General features: G+C 35.9%; 1 protein-coding gene across 3 annotated transcripts in view; it reads left to right on the forward strand.

Moving 5' to 3' along the window:
* The window catches only part of CDH10 (cadherin 10), a 186,576-nt gene that overhangs the window by 158,734 nt on the left and 3,091 nt on the right, over positions 1-24,751 (forward strand). For 2 of the 3 annotated variants that reach the window (XM_027520259.1, XM_027520260.1), the window contains exons 7-11: positions 593-846; positions 6,006-6,142; positions 11,434-11,555; positions 16,125-16,233; positions 19,565-19,816. In XM_027520259.1, coding sequence (XP_027376060.1) covers positions 593-846; positions 6,006-6,142; positions 11,434-11,555; positions 16,125-16,233; positions 19,565-19,816 — 874 coding nt within the window. Of the gene's footprint in view, positions 1-592; positions 847-6,005; positions 6,143-11,433; positions 11,556-16,124; positions 16,234-19,564; positions 19,817-24,751 lie in introns of those variants that run through there. The other variant, XM_027520261.1, reaches the window with a different exon arrangement.

The following is a 24,751-nucleotide window of genomic DNA, read 5'->3' on the forward strand; positions in this document are numbered from 1 at the left end:
CTTTTTGTTTCATAATGTAACCTAATTACCAATTACTGTCAGAATTTTTCTCTTTACCTAAGGTTGTTCCTATTTTCAGTGTTTCACATAACTGCTGAAAGGTTTTGTATTAGTCTTCAAACTTTCATCAAATTTATGTACTACCATGGGCCATTAAATGGAATGGAAACATCACAGCAAATATTTTAAAAGATTACTGAATTTTTTGCTTTGAAAAATTTAGCTGTAGCCAGCAACTCAGCACACACATATATACACACAAACACACACACAATCCACCAACCCATTTTTATAATGCCATCATATAAGATAGATATTAATCTCCATTTCAATTTTTCTAAGATTTAGATTCTCATTTTCCTATATTCTGATGTACTACATTTCAAGTACATGAAAATAAAACTGAATTCCACCCGATATGTAAAAGTAGTTTTATTTTATATTTTTATTACTTTAATTATTTACAGTTAATGAACAACTTGACAGAACTCAATTAGGCTTTAACAGTCATACTGTAACTTGGAAAGGACATATGATTCAATTGTCTTCTATCTAATTTGATGATTTATTTACTTATTTATTCTTAATACAGCCACTTGACTATGAGAGCCGAAGGCTTTACACTCTGAAGGTTGAAGCAGAAAATACCCATGTGGATCCACGTTTTTATTACCTAGGACCTTTTAAAGATACAACAATTGTGAAAATCTCTATTGAGGATGTGGATGAACCCCCTGTTTTCAGCAGATCCTCCTATCTGTTTGAGGTTCATGAAGATATTGAAGTGGGTACAATCATTGGTACCGTAATGGCAAGAGACCCAGATTCTACTTCTAGCCCCGTTAGGTAAGTATGCTTATGCTTACAATGAAAAGAAAGGGAATTGAAGTAAATGGAGAGATGATGAAATTGTATTTAAAGCACTAAATGCCTTGAAAGAGCTGTGCATACATTTGCTGAGCACACGTATTTAAAATAAATTGTTTATGTTCTGGGGCAGGGTAGGCATAAGGTTCACAGTTTGCTTCAGTTTTAATTATGCCAGTTACTGAAAACTGGCTTGCATCATCTTCCTATCTCTTTAAGGTATTTATCGTTCTGACTGATGCCTGATACAGGTAAAGGAGATGTTTTTCAGCTGTGCATTTGCAGTGTAACCAAATTGATTTATTTGTATTTTCGGGTTCTTAAATAAAATGTGAGGTTGAGAAAAGTTTTAATAATTAAAATGAATATAATCATAACAATGTTATAGGGCACTATGATTTTAGAAACTGTTCTTTATTCCTACCAGGAAAGGGGAAAGTTTTAGGTTGTTATTTTGGTTATATCAGACAATTTAGAACAATCTAGAAAGATCAGAGTCATTTCAAATTTTCCTTTTGCTTTGTTTTCTTATGGCCCCTAAAAACATATAAGATGTGATAAATACATACAAATGAGAAGGACAAAGTTTTCGTTGACATTTGTTCTCTCATTTTTAAAAATGTACCAAGTACCTATATATACAATATTCAGCATCAAAATGACTACTCACTTTAAGCTGTTAGTCCATCAGTTGTTTTGGATTTCATTTGCTTCCTTAATCCTGAGAAGACTGGTTTTGCTTACTCTTTTTATAATGTGGGCCAGTCAAGAAGAAGTTCAAATGGTTGTACAGTTTCCAAGTACACACCTCTCTGACTCCTAACTATGCAGTAACAGAATTCTGGGAATATCTAATTTTATGTGCCATGTGACTCTAGCTCAAAGTTTAAATTCTCTAAGTCCTGTCATATCTTAAGTGCAGTCATTCATATATATATTATATATATATAATTTATATAATTTTACCTAAACATTTTCTTATAGTCACATACAGCATGACAGGTTACATATTGACAGCCAAAACTTGCATATGGTACTCAAGTATAGCTCCCACCTGCCAGGATGACTTTCTCATAAATGTCTTTTCTCCCATCCATTTGTCTTCACTAAAATTGCTGCATTCCTTAGATTTTTTTTCAAGATTTTTTTGTCATTTATTTGGTAAACATTTATTGAATATACACTTTTATTTTTTCCCTATTAAATACATAACAAGCTTTCCCTTGACATAGCTCCTAACTGACTTTAACAGCCTGTGTTCTGTGTTTCTAGTTTGCAAAGAGCCTTTTTAAAATAAAAAATAGTATTTTTTAAAAGTTCAGTTTGCTGCTGCTGCCACTAAGTCGCTTCAGTCGTGTCCGACTCTGTTCGACCCCATAGATGGAAGCCCACCAGCCTCCCCTGCCCCTGGGATTCTCCAGGCAAGAACACTGGAGTGGGTTGCCATTTCCTTCTCCAATGCATGAAAGTGAAAAGTGAAAAGGAAGTCGCTCAGTCGTGTCCGACTCTTAGCGACCCCATGGACTACAGCCTACCAGGCTCCTCCGTCCATGGGATTTTCCAGGCAAGAGTACTGGAGTGGGGTGCCATTGCCTAAAAAAAAAAAAAAATAAAAAGTAAAAGTTCAGTTTACATCTAGTGACATTATAAAGTGATGATATAAAGATCTATTTCCACTTAATAAAATATATTCTGACTGCATGGACTGTAGCCTGCCAGGTTCCTCTGTCCAAGGGATTCTCCAAGCAAGAATACTGGAATGGGTTGCTATTTCCTTTTCCCAGGCATCTTCCGAACCCAGGGATCAAACCCACATCTGTTACATCTCCTGAATTGGGAGGTGAGATTTTTGCCACTAGCACCATATGGGAAGCCCATCTTATAGACTAATGGTTATTATATGTTAAAATATGTCTGTGGATTCTTTTTTAATTAAATTTTTCATCAGGACGCAAATCTATGGACCAGGAGAAAAAACTCCATTTATATCTACTAAGCAACAGAACTAATGACTTCATTGCTTGTTAATGACAGAGTCTAGCCATGTTCTTTGTTATATATTTGAATTTATACTAACAAGGCAGAAAATGAACATGAATTTTTTGAATGTTAATATTGATATACCATGGAGATTTATATATACATATATATGTATATATAATCAAAGAAATAAAGTAATCTTACTAAACCAATGCATTTAGAGATGGATAACCCTCTCTAGTACTCTTGCCTGGAAAATCCCATGGATGGAGGAGCCTGGTAGGCTGCAGTCCAGGGGGTCCCTAAGAGTCGGATATGACTGAGTGACTTCACTTTCACTTTTCACTTTTCACTTTCATGCCTTGGAGAAGGAAACGGCAACCCACTCCAGTGTTCTTGTCTGGAGAATCCCAGGGTCGGCAGAGCCTGGTGGGCTGCTATCTATGGGGTCGCACAGAGTTGGACACGACTGAAGCGACTTAGCAGCAGCAGCAGCAGCAGCAGCAGCATGGGGCTTCCAAGGCGGCACTAGTAGTAAAGAACCTGCCTGCCGATACAGGAGGCAGAAGAGACCCAGGTTTGATCCCTGGGTTGGGAAGATCCCCTGGAGTAGGAAACGGAAACCCACTCCAGTATTCTTGCCTGGAAAATTTCATGGACAGATGAGCCAAAGCGCTACAGTTAATGGGGTCACAAAGAGTCAGACACTACTGAATGTGCACACATACACACACACACACACATACACACAATAGGATAATACTGGTCATATTATACACTGTCCATGTCATATATCATGGATGCTAATGCAATAATCAAAAGTATTTACCTAAAATATGTCTTCTGGAACTGATTTCTAAAATGAAAATGTTAGATAATACATAGAATTTATCAATAGAAAATTGAAAAATATACAGTTGACCCTTGATCAACTTGGGAATTAGGGGTGTAGATATCCCCTGCCCCCGTGAAGTAAAAAATCTGAGTATAACTTCATAGCTGGCCCTCTGCATCTATGGCTCTGCATCTGAAGAGTCAACCTCAGATTTATTTATTTTAATAAATGCATACTCTAATTTATATTTGTAGTAAAAATGGACCCATAGAATTCAAACCTATGTTGTGCAAGAGTCAGCAATAATTACGTCAACTGTGGAAAAGAACTAGGATTTCTCTGTATCTTCCAGATAATTTCACATAATCATTTAAACTTATCATTGTTTTCTAAACTGAACTACCAAAAAAAAAAGACAAAACACATATAAAATGGCTTTGGCAAAGAATATGATTTGATTTACAACCTTCAATTTCCTGCCATAATTCTATAGAAATAAGGATATTTATTACTTGCCAAAATGCCAAAGGAGTCATTATTTCTTTTATTCAACAGATATTTGTGTGTGACCATATCAGTTACTAATATGTTTCTCAAGAAATTCTCAGTTTGTTAAGAAAGTAGATTCAGTGTGAGAAGTAATATTCATTGAGTATGTACTAGACACTAAGTATGATGCTTGCTGTTTTCATATTTGACTTCCTATTTGAGATGTGAGATGAACTCCTAATACAATATGGTAAATGGCAAGGTGCTTTAGGATGGAAGGGGACAGATAGCTTCTACTTCAGGTAATAACGGAATACTCCAAGGAGGAGGTAAAATTTATGTTGGATTTTTCAGTAGTGTAAAAATTTTGTCAACTTGAAATGTAATTTATGAATTATTTCAGATACAATATTTTTCTTTATTTGTGAATGGCTAAAACATGTAGTTTGAATAGAAAACTAAATTCATGTTACGTTGTTAGAAATGGCTGGGGTTTATTAAGGAAATTTGTAAATTACTAGTCTATTCCACTTAGAACAGACTTAAAATAAAAATCTAAAATAAGCCATCTTCAAACATAAAATCACATTAACTGTATTGATATGTTAAATTATTTTTCTCATGTAATTTATTCAAAATCCAGCATAAAGATAATGTATTTCAACTGCTTTTTGGAAACATTATACACGTTTGGAACAGGAAAATAATAAAAAGAGTTTATGGCACTTTCAAAATTATTTTGTATTATTTCTTGTAAAATGTAATTTAAAATACTATTTCATACATTTGCCTTAAATAAATGACCATCGTGGCTTAGGAAAATATGTGCCATAACTTATTACTCCTAGTTTTGTCATGTCTATCTTGCTTTATTTTTAAAATGTTTTAATAGGGAACATTAAAGATAACTTGGGGGATTATGCTTGCTACCTCCAGAATTTCAAGATATTCATAAACCATGAGGGGTGTGAAGTGGCAAGAACCACCAATGAGAGTTACTCTTTTAAACCTTGATTGACAATCTCCAAAATAATGGGATTTATACCAACTACATCATCCTGATGGATAAACCTGTTGTTAGGCTTTGGAATAACACTCAACACTATGCCTTTAATCAATTTGCAGAATAGTTGTGTTTTAAATACATACACTAAGATTTTATTTGATAAAATATCTAGAATCTCCTATCCCAAATATTTTTACTCAAAATATTTCTGGTTAAAATGTATACATTTTATAGTGACACATGTAGGTAAGAAACTGAGGCAAACCAGGTGTTATATTGAAACTTTGAAACTTTGGAACACTGTCATAAATTGATGACCTACTACTCTGAGGAAACTAACATCTCCAATATTCTTACTCCGAAACTTTGCTTCTGGGAATGATTTTTTTGTATTTGACCCATGTAATAATTCTCTAATAGGATTAACAATCATTAGGTAAATTCAATTGGTAGGGTAAAACTTGTAATTCTAAGCTTTGTGGATAAAATACATCAGGGCCAGTTAAATATGCAATACATAATGACTTAATAACATAAAACATTGAGAACACCAGCATTTAAATGCACTGTAAAAGTAAATTTAGCCTTAGGAAGAGGTTTTGGGGAGATGGTAGAGGGTCAATGTGTGTAAGTGTATGTATGTGTGTCTGTGTGTGTGTATGTATGTGTGTATGATAAATCCATGACACAGTCTGCATTCTAGATCAGTACTTTGCACTTTCCTAAAATTATTAAATATCACTATATGTGTGTCTCTACATTTCACCATTTTCTCTTGCAAGCCATCAATAATACTGCCATGTATTTTTCTCTGCCTTCTATGTTCAGATTTTCCTTGGATCGCCACACTGACCTTGACAGGATCTTTAACATACATTCTGGAAATGGATCCCTTTATACATCAAAGCCACTTGACCGTGAACTATCTCAGTGGCACAATCTTACTGTTATAGCTGCTGAAATCAGTAAGATGAATTTTATGTATATCATATTTAGCATAATTTTAGGTTTTATTTTATATTAAGAATAATTCCATCTCATTGCACAAATGAATTGTAATTTTAATCTAAGGTTTGAAAAGGCTCCTAAACACCTATAATTTTTTTAATAGTTTCTATATATACTGAGAAATAGCTGTGGGCATCCACAGATCTACATTTAGTATTAACTAATAAAAATGATCTAGAATTAGAAACTAAAGATATTCTCTTTGGGAGAAAGGGAAATGCATTAAATTCATCACATGGACACAATGAATTAAAATTTATGCTGAAATGCTGGAAGTCCATTTTTTAACATTAAACACAGAGATAGATATGATTACTTCTTTTTAACAGGTGAAGAAACAAAGGTATCCATAATAATAGCTAACATTAAGCACTCTAAACAGGTATTCTAAGAAATTTAAATCAATTTTTTCTTCCTAATATTTGTATTGACCTTATTTAACAAAGTATGAAGTAAGACTCCAGGGATTTTAGTAACTTATCCAAAGTCACAATGCCAGAAGTAATAAAACTGGGATTTGAAACTAGTCATTCTGTTTTTAGATCTAATACTTAATTCTATACTTAATTTATAAAAGTTCACCCAACTAGTATCAGACAGAGCCAGCATTCAATGTCATGCATGCATGCTAAGTCACTTCAGCTGTGTCCAGCTCTCTGTGACCTTATGGACTGTTGCCCACCAGTCTCCTCTGTCCATGGGAAGCTCCAGGCAAAAATACTGGAGTGGGTTGCTATGCTCTCCTCCAGGGGATCCTGACAGCACAGGAACAGAGCCCGGGCATCTCTTGTGTTCCTTGCACTGGCAGACAGGTTCTTTACTCTAGCACCACCTAGGAGGCCCATTCAAAGTCTTATTTGTCTCCAATTGCAAATGTTCTTACCCATATACAGGACTGGGATACTTAATCTTTAGAGCTCATTGTAAAATGAAAATCTCAGGCCTCATGTTAAAATATGATGAAGAAATTTAAGATGGCAACAGCAGAGCATTAAATAAAGGTGGGGCCTTCTGAATGTGAGGCCCTGCTCCATTGCACATGCCCCTGAAGCAAGCCCTGTCCACACATGCAAACCTGTTTATGGTTTCTGATTCCTGTATTATGATATGTGCATGGAATACAGCAACTCTGTCTTACATAGAAGCATTAATGAGGGACTAAATCATGGGGTTTAAAAAAAAGACCATACATTTCAGATCTGAAAAAGTAAGCTGAATCCACAAATACATATCAAGGTCAAGTTATTTGAAGTAATCATCCCAAGATTTGGAAGGCAGGGCACTGGATTTGAAATATCAAGCTCCAGAAGGATGGAGCTGGGCTAGGTTGATCATCAGCAATGAACTTAATGCCTCAAGAGAAAGTACTAGACTTAATTTTTTTCTTACATCTGGCTCTGAAATATAGATGAATTCTACCATCCAAACGATCCAGTTTTTCCATAATGAAATATAAATGGCTGTACCTCTCAGAGTGAACTGAAGAATTTTTGAGGTTTTCTTAAGGAAAGATTTTATTTCTGTATCTGTATCCATATCACAATGTTAAATATGCCTGACAGGATCCAGTCTGATTATTCCAAAATCACGATTGTTTGTGCTCTCTGCTCTAGTCAAGCCCCTTATTCAAGCCTAATGAGCTAGGAATTGCATTTTCCGTTTCAGATACTTTGAGAAATTTAACTTCTAAAGCTAGTTGAAATAATTACAATTCTGTAAAAAAGCTAAGTCAATTATGTTCTTCGTTTTAAGAACTAAACCTACTTTCTGCCCTTAAGTAAAACCAGTCTATGGAGTAACTGCTGGAAATGCCTACCTGCCAAACCACACACAGTGAGGGGCCCATCACGCTGTTCCGATTATTAAATGGAATGAGGGTGAGAGGGAAAACAGCATATAGGGCATGGTTTTTGCTAGATTTTGAACACTAAGTGTGCCATTCATCCAGAACAGTACAGAATGACCTAAAAATGTACATCTTATCAATGTTTTTCCAGATCCTGCCTCTAACAGTTTAATTCTACATTCCTTAGCAGTGTATCATATCATATGGCAAGTTCTATTCTAGGCAGTCATTTAGTGCATTATACCATGGAGTAATTTATTCTTCTTGGGGAAAAAAATTAAATGCTATGTGGAGAATATAAAATCTAAAACTAAGGTCACCATCAGGGATTGTAAAACACAGGGTTGTAGAAATCAATGAGTTCCTATAACCATATCAGAATTAAACTATAAGCATTGCAATACATTCTGAGAATAGCAGAGCAAAGTTTCTGACTAAGGGCTCCATTTTCTATACCTGCTTCCTTATTAGTGGAAACTCTTGCCCTAAGGAGGTACAAAAGATACTTCTTTCTAAAGCCTGGGATTTCTACATGGCGATTTATATTTTCTTCTTCCTGGAGGTATAGAAAAGCCTGTGACTATGTGGCATGGTTTTACCTTAGGACATAGATTTTAAGATCCTAGATTGCTCACAAATTCTCGCTACACTAGAGTTTGCCGGACGGCCGAGAGGCTCAGGTGGTAAAAATAAGCCGGCTCCTATTCAGTATGATGCTTCCTGGGAAGGCTTTATATTTTTATTTATACATAAGCTGCCACATCTGCCAGTAAAAAGATTAGTGTAAGCACTGTTTTTTTTGAATAGATGACTCCAGGCCTGATGCTTTACAAAGCATGTTTATCCCTGTGGATTTAGCTTTTGATTTGAAGAGCCTTGAGTTATGTGTAAAGAGGCTGGAGAATCTCTGTATTGTGTTAGGGAAGGGACTGACAGTGCAATTTTTTTAGATGTGAAACTTTTCCGTCTTTCTTGGCTTCTGTGGCACAGTTAGAAAGTGAATTGCTACCAACAAAAGAGTTATTTTTATGTCAAGACTTTGTATTGAAAGAAAACATTTTGCTTATGTCCCCTAACTATAAAAGTAGGTTAAAGAGCACATTCTAGAAAATATGAATCATACCTCCCCACTCTTCCCCATAGCAACAAGTAACTCTGGGTAGTTGAGGATTCATTTATAGGTGAATCACTATGCCTCTGGGTATTAGCAAATGGTTTAGGAATAAGAGAAGTAGAAAAATAGTGGAAAAAATAGCATTTTTCTCTTCTCTCCACTTTTCCCCAAAAGTACTCCTCCTGAGACCCACAGGAACTGTAAGAAAACTAGTTGATGTATTTTTATTGTGTAGATGCTTTGTATGGAGATAGATTAAGCTTTTAAACAATGTAAGGAAATGAAGAGCATATGACAGTGATAATAAAGACAATCTTAATAACATTAGTCAATGTGTATTGAGAGTGAAAGTCACTCAGTCGTGTCCAACTCTTTGCAACCCCATGGACAATACAATCCATGGAATTCTCCAGGCCAGAATACTGGAATCTGTAGCTGTTCCCTTCTCTAGGGGATCTTCCCCACCCAGGAATGAGCCCGGGGTCTCCTGCATAGCAGGCGGATTCTTTACCAACTGAGCTATCAGGAAGCCCCCGATAACAACGTGTATTAGTGTTGAGTGTTTACCAACGAACTGATACTTTGATAAGAAATTTTCTTGTATTCACTCACCTAGTTATTCAAATAACTTCATAAGATCAGAAGTTCTATTTTGATTCATGTTGAGTAAACTGAGGCATTAGAGAAAGAGTGTAAACTGGACAAAGTTAAACACTGAATGAATGGTGAACCTGGGAATCAAGTCTGACTCCAGAGTCTAAACTCTAATAACCACCTGACATACTAAGAAGTGAAAGCATGTAGCAGTAGATGGGCAAATATGAAATTAGAACCTGAGAGCTGAATATTTTGGGGTTAAGAAGGTTGAAGGAGGACTGAACAATAGTGTTAAAGAAGGGAAGTGTTTTAAATCTTCTCTTGAAAAGAGGAAAGAAAGGTAAATCCATTTCAAATGGATTTAGAATTCTGTCTGCCTCCCTGCCAAACAATTAGTTTTAGATGTTACTTTTTGAAACTGCTGATTTCATTATTTTAGTTACATTATAATTATATGAAGAAAAGGAAGGAGAAATAAATTATTTTGTGTTGTGAGGTACTCCGTGTTTGTACCTGAGAAGATTTTTTTAACCCTTGTATCTGAAAACTATTTAGACAAAATTAGAAATTCAAATAAATTTCACAAAGGGAAAATCATTATTCATAACCCATGTAGATAGAGGCCATTTAATAAGATGGTTACTATCCCCCAGCTCACCTACTTTTTTTTTTTTTTTTGCTTTGCTTTATTTTTAGCTAATTACTCCTTTCTTCTTTTATATTGATCTTGAGTTTGATTTTGCCAGAGTTCACAAAGAACTTGAACTATATCCAGAGACTGAGATTTTGAGATCATGAAGGCTGATGACTATAATCTTAATTTAAGATGCCCAAACACTCTCAGGATATCAGTGCAAGTTCCTGGAAAAATCCTTAGAGGGGAAAATACAGTTATGATTAATATGAGTTTGTTATCCAAGGATAAGCTAAACAGACATGTTTTAAAATTACATTTTAAAATTTACAAAAAATGCATGTTTTTATGTGAAAACTTTGATGATCTTGATTTTGGCAAAAAAATAATGATTATTATACTACATGTAACTATTGAACTAATATTGTTATACAAATTTGAGCTTATATTGATGAAATGGTACAATTAACAATTTTATTAATGAAACATTTAAAATCTTGTGTTTTGTTGTAAATTTCCATTCAATTTGATAGTAGGTATATAGTAAAATTTCCAAAAGGATAGTTGACAGTAGCTGTTGAAATATATTTTAGTGATAAAAGTAGTCAGAAGGGTAGGTTGTAATTAACAACTACCACATAGAAGATGACCTCAGGCGAATTACTGATTTATCTAATACTACTCTTTATCCAAAAAAAAAAGGTATAAATTAAGAAATCTAATGATCTATAATAAAGATTTAATAAATATTTGTTCTTATGTTGTACATTTGGAGAGTGAAGACACAAATATTACATGAAATCAATTACACTAGATCGTGCTTTTAAAAAGATTTTTCAAAATATTAATAGTACTCTTGAGCCCAATAATAGCTGAATTCATGACTACTTAATTAGGCTCTGTAGTAATTTTCTTTATTGCATTTGTTCATTACAGTAATAGGATTAAGTTGATGCTTATTTGAACATGAGCCTTTAATATCTACAAGATGCTTATATAAAATAAATCTGGTGTAAAAATGTGTCTTCCTAAACAAACTTTTCCTCTCCTTTTTCAGACAATCCCAAAGAGATGACTCGAGTGGCTGTTTTCGTGAGAATTTTGGATGTTAATGACAATGCCCCACAATTTGCTGTGTTCTATGATACTTTTGTCTGTGAAAATGCCAGACCAGGACAGGTAAGCACCCATAGGATTTAAAAGCATAGGAAGATTTTTAACGGGCACTTCAAATATTTTTCTTTTCCTAATCTTTAGAGGAATGAGCAAAGAGATAAAATCATTCATTGAAAGTCCCAGAAATATAATTAGAACAAACAAATAGCAAAGCCAAGTTAGTTAGTGAGTGTTAGTTGCTCAGTCGTGTCCTACTCTTTGAGATACCATGAACTGCAGCCCTCCAGGCTTATCTATCCATTGAATTCTCCAGGCAAGAATACTGGAGTGAATAGCCATTCCTGTCTCCAGGGGATCTTCCTGACCCAGGAATCGAACCTGAGTCTCCTGCATTGCAGGCAGATATGAAATACTAGCTGCAAAACTTAAGGTGTAAGAGGAAATAACTTTTTAACTTTCAAAAACAAAGACAAATGTATAAACAAAAGGGAAAAGAAATGCTGATGTGTCATTAGATAAATATTTGTAACTGCTTGCAAGACAGGAAATGAAAGTTGGGGAAAACACAAATACTTGAGATCATCAAAACATTCCATCACTCTTCCAACATATGCAAATACAATTTTGGAGCAGGGCAAAAGAACTCGCTCCTAAGGCTTAGACTTGTGTTTCATCATTACAGCAACACATAAAGTCCTTAATGACTTGGTTTTCGTCCTTTAGAACATTCTTCCTATACCAGCTTTGTTTATAACTCTTCAAATCTTTTCCTCAGTGGGCTCATTCTGTTGTTTGAAAAGCGCCAGCCTGTATGGTTGAAAGAAATGGTCTTAATTGGTTTGAGTGCCGTTTTCACAGAAGGGAGCTGCATGTTATAAATAATAATTGGAAATCAAACGTGTTTTATTAAAGAAAGAGAAGCCATTACGAAACTGTATTGTGTTTAGACTTCGTTTGATGCTCTTTATAAACATCAATGTCATTGTTACATTTTTATGCAAATTATATTGTGTAATAAATTCTTCCTTCGGAAGATTCTAACAGGAATTCAATAGCCTGTCTATTGTCTGAAATGGTAAAATTGCTGCAATTGGATTCGTTTTTTTTAGTTGAAAATGTTATGGAAATGTTTAATTTGGAATATTTAAAGGACTTAGCTACTTCCGACCTACTTCTTCATGAAACAGTGTGCCCTAAAAATACCATTCCAAATAGTTCTGTGCTTGGCAGGCTCAGCATGATATAAGTTGAAGCCTTTTCTGTAGGAGATGAATTACCCACTTTGAAACTGCTGCATACATTGCTCCCTCTATGGTTATTCTATTTGATTTTCAAGAGCTATCTTTTCAGAGCATTTGAGTAATTATAAATATTCATTCCCAAATGTATTCAAAATACACAAAATAAGGGATTGTGTTTGTTTATTTTCCTTATGCCTTTTTTCTTTTTTTGAACCTATATCTAGCTCAGTAATTTCATATTCTTTGAACTTTTAAAAACAAGTTGGTATATTGAGGGAAAATCAAAGATGATGTTAATTTTAAAAAGTCGTCTATTTTGACAGACTTGACAGGAAGAACATGATTATTAATTTTTGTCTAATTGGCTGCATGTGCAAACCCCTCCCATATTAGTTACTTTTAATAAGACCAGCTTGTTAGATGTCATTTTGGTCTCATAGGCAGAAACATGTTTGCTTGAACTAAACTCACTGATGGAATTCTAGGTTACGTCATCCTAGCAGGCAAAATCAAAATAGTTATTTGATAAAGTCTTTCCTTACTGAGCCTTTCTTGAAATTAATTTGTTAAGTCTGTCTTCCCTCCTTCCAGGGAAGTAGGAGCTTTGGGGAACTTCTGGATTTGCTTTAGTTATTTAGATAGTAGTTCAGTCTACCCAGAACTTCTCTAAATTATGTGCTCTTTAAGAGCAGCATTTAATCAGTATGGAACATAATTCCATTCATTTGGGGTGTGGACACAGTGAGAGTATGTTTTGTGTGCTAAGTTGCTCAGTCATGTCTGACTCTTTGTGGTCTCATGGACTGTAGCCGCCAGGCTCCTCTGTTTATGGAATTTTCCAGGTAAGAATACTGGAGTGGGTTACCACTTCCTACTCCAGGGGGTCTTCCCTACACAGGGTTCAAATCCACATCTCTTGCATTGGCAAGTGGATTCTTTATCACCCGCGTCACCTGGGACCCCCCAGTGAGACAGAAATAAAGCTAAGTGCCACCCCTCCTCCTTTCTTGGGGCTTCCCAGATAGTGCTAGTGCTAAAGAACCAACCTGCCAATGAAGGAAACATAAGAGACACGGGTTCAGTCCCTGATCTCTGGGTAGGGAAGATTCCCTGGGAGAAAGAAATGGCAACCCACTTCATTATTCTTGCCTGAAGAATCCCATGGGCAGAGGAACCTGGCAGGCTACAGTCCAAAGGGCTGCACAGAGTCAGACACAACAGAAGCAATTTAGCATGCACCACACTCTTTTCTTGTCTGTTCTCCATCTGAAGGGTAGAAGACTTTCCCCCTGGGAAAAGGATGTAATTTACATGTATGAATAGTCCCTTCTTATGCTTGAACAATTGAAGGCAAAAGGAGAAGAAGAGGGCAGCAGAGGATGAGATGGTTGGATAGCATCACAGATTCAATGGCCATGAACTTGGGCAAACTCCAGGAGATAGTGAGGGACAGAGAGGTCTGGTGTGCTGCAGTGCATGAGTTCCCAGTCAGACACGACTTAGCGACTGGACAACAACAATTATTGAATGAGGCAACCAGACTCCTAATTTTTCCATTTCATAGTCAGAGGACCTTGGGAAAGGGCAGAAGAGAGGACTGGCTATTTCTCTTTCTTCCATTTTCTCTCAGGCATGACTTACTCCTTTAGTAAATAAAATATATTTTAATAATATTTAATATCATTGACTCAATAACATTAGTTTGAGCAAACTCTGAAAGATTGTATTAACTGCTTTATATATGTACCATCTTTTGTTTTTTATTAAATGGATAAGTCATTAGCCATAAATTCTTGCTTTATTTAATCTTAAATTACCACTAAAAATCATAAAATGATGTTATATTTTTAAAGAAATATTTTGAATTATTTCACGTTTTAAATTATTTTTCTGCTCCTGCTGCTAAGAAGTTGCTTCAGTCGTGTCCGACTCTCTATGACCCCATAGACGGCAGCCCACCAGGCTCCCCGTCCCTGGGATTCTCCAGGCGAGAACACTGGAGTGGGTTGCCATTTCCCTCTCCAATGCATGAAAGTGAAAAGTGAAAGTGAAGTCGCTCAGTTGTGTCCAACTCCCAGCTACCCCATGGACTGCAGCCCACCAGGCCCCTCAGTCCATGGGATTTTCCAGGCAAGAGTACTGGAGTGGGTTGCCATTTTCTGCTACTTATTTCTAAATGATAAATATTTCTCTTTGTTTGGTCCAGTTATATTTCTTGCATCACTTTGAAGTAAATGATTAGGGAGTACTTCCATTTTTATTTTTATAGAACAGTATAAGAGAAAAAATAATTTAATATGGAATAGTTAAAATAATTTATTTTTCTAATTATTTTACAGTTTTAAACTTCATTTCAGTTCACTCAGTCGTGTCTGACTCTTTGAGATTCCATGGACTGCAGCACACCAGGCTTTCCTGTCCATCCACCAACTCCCAGAGATTGAGTCCCTTTTTAATCAACAAAACACCAGTAACAAACATTTCCATCAAATATCCATGTAATATTAAATTAATGCAGTAAAAAGTATATTCCTTTAAGAATCAATTTGACCATTTATATAAGCATTGACATATTTAACAACTTTGAAGCCTTCTTGAAAACATGCGAAAACACATAAAATGTTATTATACATATAAGTTGAAGAAAAATCGATATATATGCAACAATATATAGCTGTTATATATGTATAATATTAATTATTATACAATATGTTCAAAATGTGATATGATCATTGTATGAGGTGTTATATTTTGTTACTAGTCTCTTATATTCTCTTATCCTAAAATAAATCAGAGCTAACCCTTATAAAATAACCATTCTCCATAGTATGTATATGTTGAATTAAAAAATATATAATTCTATTGAGAGTGCAAATGATGATTACTCTAAAATATATAATGTTTTTCTTTCCTTTATAAAGTTATGCATAATGATTCTATAAAATTTTCACATTCTTTGAATAGTTTTCACTTTATTTTTGATGAAGAAGGAAGCTATAATTATAACTTTCTAAATTTTCCTACATTAAATAACTCCTCTAGATAAATGTTTAAACATATATGAAATACCTACTTATCTCAAATGTTATATCTAAATTCTTAAAACTATAAAGAATACTATGTTATTGCTCATTATTTTAATTAAAAAATGGATAGTATTTAGGAGAAATTGACAGTGAGAAAAAAGAGACAGAAACAAAATCGAGAGAGTGAGAGTGTTGTTGTTGTGTAATAAAAGTATAGAATAACTGAAATAAAGGTGCATGCTTATAAGGAAGAAAATAATTGTCTTTAAAAAATGTTGGACAAATTGGATACTAAAAATTAAATATTATAAAGAAGATTCTACCCATGGAAGCTTGATAAATGTACATTTTTTTCTCTTCTGCAGCTAATACAGACTATAAGTGCAGTAGACAAAGATGATCCTTTAGGTGGACAGAAATTTTTCTTCAGTTTAGCTGCTGTCAATCCAAACTTCACAGTACAAGACAACGAAGGTAAATTTTATAATGGTTCATTATGATTTAAGGTGACTTAACAAGAAATTTTCTCCAAGTTAACAGCTACATATACATGATATATTAATTTACAGATCTGTTTGCAAAGGTTTGTTTTCATTAGATTTTTAATAAGATATTTTGGTAATTTCTTACATAACAGAGTTTACTTTGTTGAATTTTAAATAATAAAATACATGAAAGAAGACAGTATATGGTTATTAATGAAAACATTGGATCTTGCAAACTTCAGAAAGGCCAGAAATAATCAGTTCCTATAACAAAATAGTAAGCCACACAGGGAAATGAATGTCTTGGTGAGACTCTTGTGGAAACTTCAATGAGATTTAGCAACAACAGATTCACCATAGTCAAAAGGCCTAGAAGAGACAAAGAAAATAAAAGAAAAAAGCAGCCACATTAGCCTGTGAGGGAACTGAGAGCAAAAACAGTTGGCAAAGACGAGATACACTATTTTCCTATGTAACATATGAATTTTATACGTGATCAAAAATACTAAACATATTTATTGAATTCTTTTTTTTTAAAAAAAGCAGAAACAAAACAGGTATGCTTGTTTTAGACCTGCTATAGATATAATTATATATTCTTGCAAGAAATCTAATAATTACGTTGGCATATGTACAATACTTTCCATGTATGTATACTGGCAGAGCGAGGTTGCTATAGTACATCTGGTGGGCTTTCAGAAAGCAGTTTAGGATAATGGATAGTTTTACACTGAGCAACTACTCATTTTTAATATCATAGGATTTTTGCACAAATCAGTTGAAGGGATTGCATCAGTTGGTAACATCTGTTTACTAAATCTGAGCTTTTGAAATGTCTATGTTTTCTATCCCTCTGTGTGTGTTAGTCACTCAGTCGTGTTTGACTCTTTGAGACCCCATGGACTACTTTGTCTGCCAGGCTTCTCTGTCCATGGGATTCCCCAGGCAAGAATACTGAAGCGGGTTCCTACTCCCTTCTCCAGGGGATCTTCCTGACCCAGGAATGGAACCTGGGTCTCCTGCATTGCAGCCAGATTCTTTACTGCCTGAGTCATCAGGGAAGCCATTCTACTCCTTTGGACCCCTAAAATAATTGTGATTGGAAAAATTAACATAGAATTGGTAGATAAAATGCAAAATGCCCAATTACATCTGAATATCAGAAAAACAACACCCATAATTTTAATTTGCTGAATCTGGTAACTTATACATAGTATTGAGACGTGGCATTCTTTGTACTGAGTTGACAATATTGAACCTCTTTCTAATTGTATTTTAACTTGTATTATATTCTTGTTAAACTGAGCCCTGGATCTCAACAAGCCACTTCTCAATTTTAAAAAGGAATAGAGACTTGAAATAGTACTGTCTTATCACGGCATTTCACAGTTACTGGGGAAACAATTTAAGGCCAATCTTAATTAATTTTTGATAAATAGTACCATTTTCCTATATTAGGTATAGTTCCTGATCTTAAGGCTGAAGCCATATGAATACAAACCTGAACATAACTAGAATACCAGTAAAGTCTGATGAAATATTTGATCTAATCTTGCATAAATTCACTACTTTCTATTAATGGGTGAATTTTGAAAGAAATTCCAATGACAGACATGACCTTAAAGTTGATCTTCTTGAAAAAATACCCTTGCATTTATCTATAGCCTCATCTTAAAAATCTTTTAATTTTTCATTGTTTTAAAAATACATTTCCTGCCTCTGTGATACTACACTTGGTATCCCATGCTTAAGAATCCCTCACTTTTGACTTATTTACAGATCAAAAGCTTTATGATGATTTTTCTGAATACTTAATAAAATGATTTGTATAGAATGGTTAAACTGGAAGTCACTCAGTCGTGTTTGACTCTTTGTGACCCCCATGGACTGTACAGTCCATGGAATTCTCCAGGCCAGGATACTGGAGTGGGTAGCCTTTCCCTTCTCCAGGGGACCTTCCTAATCCAGGGATCGAAGCCAGGTCTCCCTCATCGCAGGTGGATTGTAAAACTTCTGTTGACTCTTTAACGTATCAAAGCTATTGTAGGTAAAATTAAGATTTTGAAATTTTTGAAAAGTTAAAAACGTCTAAGCAAGAAGATTATAAAAATACTCACATGCATATAAATGATTTATTTTAGTGTAGGTTTGTGAAAGGAAGAGCTGTATCCTAACACTTATTGGAAGAGAAGTCAAAATTGCAAAATTATTAGGGTTACAGTTGATTTATTAAATTTGCTTGTGCCCATCTGTTTTGCTAGTCTACTTTCCTAGCTTATGTAGTAATCTACTGATGTAGTAAGATTTAACTTCTTGCTAAAATTTTGGAAATGATTACTTTATGTTCAACCAGTATATTGCAAAAATGTTTTCACCCCTCTTCTTTTACAATTTTTCTAACCTGCTTCTTTGATTTAGCAATTGCCGAACACTCCCTTACCTACACTGGCATCTTAAACAGCCCTGTGGGGTGGCTAAACAAGACCCAGCACATTGGACAAAATGTGAAATTATCATCCATGTATATTTATTTTTCAGTACTTGTTATATAAAGCTAAAGAAATATTATTAACTCACAACCCAGATTTGAGGATACTGGATAAGTTATCAGATAAAGGACATATCAGTAGCAATGTACTAGGTAGTAGAGGCTAGATTAAGTCCCTACTTCTTTCAGTATGTCTGTCAGGTACTCTTACATTAGTGTCTTCCACCAGCTATTTAAATTATGCACTAAATTAATTTTAATGGGTGGAAATCTAAGTTTAAAAAAAATAAGTAATTAGCTCACTGTTCTTCATATATTGGGACTTTTGAAAGTTTTTGACTGTTTTATTGATTCTAAAAGTGCTACTACCTAATATTTTTCTTCATGAATATTAAGATTAATGTGTTTTTTGTGTGTGGACACATACATTTGTAAACAAAAACCATTTATTATGATTTTTTCTTTGGTATGCATAATATTTTATGTTTTTTGAAAACTGAAAAATCATATGCTACCATCTTTATAGTCTTGATAAATAATCCGCTTATAAAAATCCACCATTTTGAACATGTGTGAGAATTAGTTAAAAGTTTAGTAAGTAATCATGCTATTAGATTCCTCAAACTATCTTATTTATTTTATGTATATTGCCTTGACTCCTCAAGCTAGCTTATTTATCTTATCTATATCCAAATGCCGTGTATACATTTGATAACAATTTTGTGTTTTAAAAAGACACCTTTTTATCATATTTATGTGTTAAACCATGGTGATCAGGATGAGACAAATCCATTGTCCCCAGCTAATTTTAATTCGTTAAAATTTATTTTAGATAATACCGCCAGAATTTTAACCAGAAAAAATGGATTCAATAGACATGAAATAAGCACTTATCTCTTGCCCGTGGTGATTTCGGACAACGATTACCCAATTCAGAGCAGCACCGGCACACTCACCATCCGAGTGTGTGCTTGCGACAACCAAGGCAACATGCAGTCCTGCAGCGCCGAGGCCCTGCTCCTGCCTGCCGGGCTCAGCACAGGGGCTCTGATCGCCATTCTCCTCTGCATCATCATTCTGTTGGGTAAGAAAGGGTAGGGAAAGTGTGCTTATTTCCTAGATGGCTTACTTCACTGTGTTTGTAAGAAATGTTTCTATTAAAATTGCTGTTGTTGTTTAGTTGCTAAGTCCGGTGATGGACAGGGAGGCCTGGCGTGCTGCAACTCATGGGGTCGCGAAGAGTCGGACACGACTGAGCGACTGAACTGAAGTTCCCCTTGGTTGGGGGAAATAACCAAGATGGAACACCTCTAAAGCTTTTGTAGTGAAGAAAGTAAAAGTGGTATGGTCTCAGTTGTGTCTGACTCTTTGTGACCCTATGGAATGTAGCCCGCCAGGCTCCTCTGTCCATGAAATTTCCCAGGCAAGAATACTGGAGTGGGCTGCCATTTCCTTCTCCAGGGGATCTTCCCAATCCAGGGGTCGAACCCTGGTCTTTCGCGCTGCAGGCAGATTCTTTGCTGCTGAGCCACCAGGGAAGCCCATCTATTAAAATATTTCCCCCCAAATAAACCCCCCCACCCCCCGCCCCGAACGTAAGTTAGATATCCATTAACCAGGATTGTTGTTTATATTAAAATACATCTAATCAGATAGAGTCATGACCTGTCTTTCTTAAATAATGAAACTGAAAGTTGGAGATATTTAAAACATTTTGCAAGATTTATGAGTGGCTAAGCCAAGGCCAGACAACTCCCTGTTGTCATTGTGTACATAGTTTTTCAGTAAAGTATATTTCTACTTTTTTTCTCATTATAGCTGGATGAAGGCCTCACTATGACACCTCTTTACTGTTTAATGTTAACAAAACCCTTTATCTGGTTCACTTGTCCCTAAAACAATAGTTGATTCTATAACCCAGAGCAAATTGCTTTATAACTGCTTTTGAATTAAAAATCAGATTGCTTACTCTCTAGTTGCATTATCTTAAAACTATTGTGAGTATTCCTGTGACCCTAATCAAAAAACATTGTACCTGACATTTTAAGAACCAGTGAAATGAACTGGGATTTTGAAGCCAGTCTTAGTAAGTTTAATTATCCTCATTATTAGAAACTTTTGTATTGCATAAGATCATTTAGTTGATAACAAGCTGTCTGAGGTTTTAAATCATTAGATCACAAGTATATATGTGGGCACAAATTATGAATTTAGCCAAAATAAAAGGTCATATTTCCTCAAAAACTTGTAGAATAAACAGTTTCTTTTTCTTGGTGGTGGCCTATTTATTTTTTAATCACTTTGAAGGTCAAGAACAGTTGTCAATGGATTAAAACTTTCATTTTTGTTGCATTTAAAAAAGCCCCTTGTTTGCTCTCTTAGACCAGCTTGAGGGCTAGAAGTCTTACAGTTCTAAGTTAATAAAAGAGAAAAACATAACTTAATGCTACTTTACATAATAATATAATTGCCTTCGTTCAGGCTGCTACACCAGAATGCCTTAGACTGGTAGCTTGAACCACAGAAATTTCGCAGTCTGGAGACAGGGAAGTTCAAGATCGAGTCCAAGATTTTATGTTTGGTGAGGGCATGCTTCCTCTTTCATGAATGGCTGTCTCATCTTATATCCTCACGGGGAAGACAGAATCATCTCTATCATGCCTCATTTGTTCTTTTAAGTTTTAAAATTTCATTTATTTATTTTTAAAATTACTTCATTTATTTATCTTATTTTTGATTGTGCTGGGTCTTCCCTCATTGCTGCATGGAGACTTTCTCTAGTTGCAGAAGTGGAGGCTGCTCTCTAGCTGTGGTGTTTGGGCTTTGCATTGCAGTGGCTTTCATTGCAGAGCATAGGCTCTAGGGAGAGCAGGTTCATTAGCTGTGGTACACACACCTAATTGCTCCATGGTATGTGGAATCCTCCCAGATCAGGAACCGAATTCATTTCCCTTGCATTGGCAGGCAGATTCCCATTCACTAAACCACCGGGGAAGTCCTTGTGTCTCTTTTTATAAGAACACTAATCACACTCACTCATGAGTATTCTACCTCCATGACCTACCTCCCTCCCAAAGACTGCACCTCTATGTACCATCACATTGGGAATATATTTAGGCTTTAAGATATGAATTTGTAGGTGACATATTAAGTCCCTGATAGCTCAGTTGGTAAAGAATCCACCTGCAATGCAGGAGATCCTGCTTCAGTCCCTGGGTTGGGAAGATCCCCTGGAGAAAGGAAAGTCTACCCACTCTAGTATTCTGGCCTAGAGAATCCTATGGACTGTATATTTGCAAAGAGTCGGACATAACTGAACGACTTTTACTTCATTTCACTTCATTAAGTCTCAGTTCAGTCACTCAATTATGTCTGACTCTTTGCGACATATGTATTGCAGCACGCCAGGCCTCCCTGTCCATCACCAACTCCCGGAGTTCAAGCCAACTCATGTTCATCGAGTCGGTGATGCCATCTAGCCATCTCATCCTCTGTCGTCCCATTCTCCTCCTGCCCCCAATTCCTCCCAGCATCAGTCTTTTCCAATGACTCAACTCTTCCCATGAGGTGGCCAAAGTACTGGAGTTTCAGCTTAATCATTCCTTCCAAAGAACACCCAGGACTTATCTCCTTTAGAATGGACTGGTTGTATCTCCGTGCAGTCCAAGGGACTCTCAAGAGTCTTCTCCAACACCACAGTTCAAAAGCATCAATTCTTCGGCACTCAGCCTTCTTCACAGTCCAACTCTCACATCCATACATGACCACTGGAAGAACCATAGCCTTGACTAGACGGACCTTTGTTGGCAAAGTAATGTCTCTGCTTTTGAACATGCTATCTAGGTTGGTCATAACTTTCCTTCCAAGGAGTAAGCGTCTTTTAATGTCATGGCTGCAATCACCATCTGCCGTGATTTTGGAGCCCAAAAAAATAAAGTCTGACACTGTTTCCACTGTTTCCCCATCTATTTCCCATGAAGTGATGGGACCAGATGCCATGATCTTCATTTCCTGAATGTTGAGCTTTAAGCCAACTTTTTCACTCTCCTCTTTCACTTTCATCAAGAAGTTTTTTAGTTCCTCTTCACTTTCTGCCATAAGGGTGGTGTCATCTGCATATCTGAGGTTATTGATATTTCTCCCAGCAATCTTGATTCCAGCTTGTGCTTCTTCCAGCCCACAGTTTCTCATGATGTACTCTGCATATAACTTAAATAAGCAGAGTGACAATATACAGCCTTGACGTGCTCTTTTTCCTATTTGGAACCAGTCTGTTGTTCCATGTCCACTTCTAACTGTTGCTTCCTGACCTGCATATAGGTTTCTCAAGAGACAGGTCAGGTGGTCTGGTATTCCCATCTCTTTCAGAATTTTCCACAGTTTATTGTGATCCACACAGTCAAAGGCTTTGGCATAGTCAATAAAGCAGAAATAGATGTTTTTCTGGAACTCTCTTGCTTTTTCCATGATCCAGTGGATGTTGGCAATTTGATCTCTGGTTCCTCTGCATTTTCTAAAACCAGCTTGAACATCTGGAAGTTCACGGTTCACGTATTGTTGAAGCCTGACTTGGAGAATTTTGAACATTTCTTTCCTAGTGTATGAGATGAGATGTGCGGTAGTTTGAGCATTCTTTCTAGACCTGTAATAAATCCAATATCCTTTAAATGTTGTTCTAATGAGGTTAAGAATATATATATATATATATATATATATATATATATATTCATATATGTACCTGGTAAGATCTTTTCCTTTCCTTTCTTCATTTAATTGAATTCACATCTGTTTCTCCAAATCATAATTTTTAAAGGATTATGATCAAAATGTTTGGGAATACTGATGAGGTTGGGAAACTAACACAACCAGCAGGAAATTGATTTTAACTTTCTCCTTTTATGCTCTTACCATTATTATGATTACTAAAGTAATAAATATATTATTATTGATACCTTCCCACAGGAGTAGGGAAATATCCTGTGTGAGTGATACACATTTCTACCTGTGGATCTATACTTATTATTAAGATACAGCTAGTTGAGATTCATTTTCTATTGATGGGTGGAGCTGTGTTCCCTCCCTGTTATTTACCACCAACCTACACCTCTGCCAGAGACTCCTGGACACTCAAAGGCAAGTCTGGGTCAGTCTCTTGTGGGGTCACTGCTGCTTTGTCCTGTGTCCTGGTGTGCACAAGGTTCTGTTTGTGCCCTCCAAGACTCTGTCTCCCGAGTCCTGTGTAAGTTCTGGTGGCTCTATGGTGGGGTTAATGGTGACCTCCTTCAAGAGGGCTTATGCCATAGCCAGTTATGCTGCAACTAAAGCCCCTGCCCCTGCAGCAGTCCACTGCTGACCCATACCTCCTCGGGAGACACTCAAACACAGGTCTGTCTCAGTCTTTGTGAGGTCTCTGGGTCATGGTACGCACGAGGTTTGTCTGAGACCTCCAAGCAAAAGGCAAGGGAGAAAAGGAAAGATATACCCTTTTGAATGCAGAGGTCCAAAGAATAGCAAAGAGAAATAAGAAAGCCTTTCTAGGTGATCAATGCAAAGAAATAGAGGAAACAATAGAATGGGAAAGACTAGAGATCTCTTCAAGAAAACTAGAGATACCAAGGGAACATTTCATGTGAAGATGGGCACAATAAAGGACAGCAATGGTATGGACCTAACAGAAGCAGAAGATATTAAGAAAAGGTGGCAAGAATACACAGAAAAACTATGCAAAAAAGATCTTCACAATCCAGATAATCACAGTGGTGTGGTCACTCACCTAGAGCCAGACATCCTGGAATGTGAAATCAAGTAGGCCTTAGGAAACATCACTACAAACAAAGCTAGTGGAGGTGATGGAATTCCAGTTGAGCTATTCCAAATCCTGAAAGATGATGCTGTGAAAGTGCTGCACTCAATATGCCAGCAAATTTGGACAACTCAGCAGTGGCCACAGGACTGGAAAAGGTCAGTTTTCATTCCAATCTGAAAGAAAGGCAATGCTAGAGAATGCTCAAACTACCAC

Source organism: Bos indicus x Bos taurus, chromosome 20 (genome assembly GCF_003369695.1).
Source record: "Bos indicus x Bos taurus breed Angus x Brahman F1 hybrid chromosome 20, Bos_hybrid_MaternalHap_v2.0, whole genome shotgun sequence".
Classification (NCBI taxonomy): domain Eukaryota; kingdom Metazoa; phylum Chordata; class Mammalia; order Artiodactyla; family Bovidae; genus Bos; species Bos indicus x Bos taurus.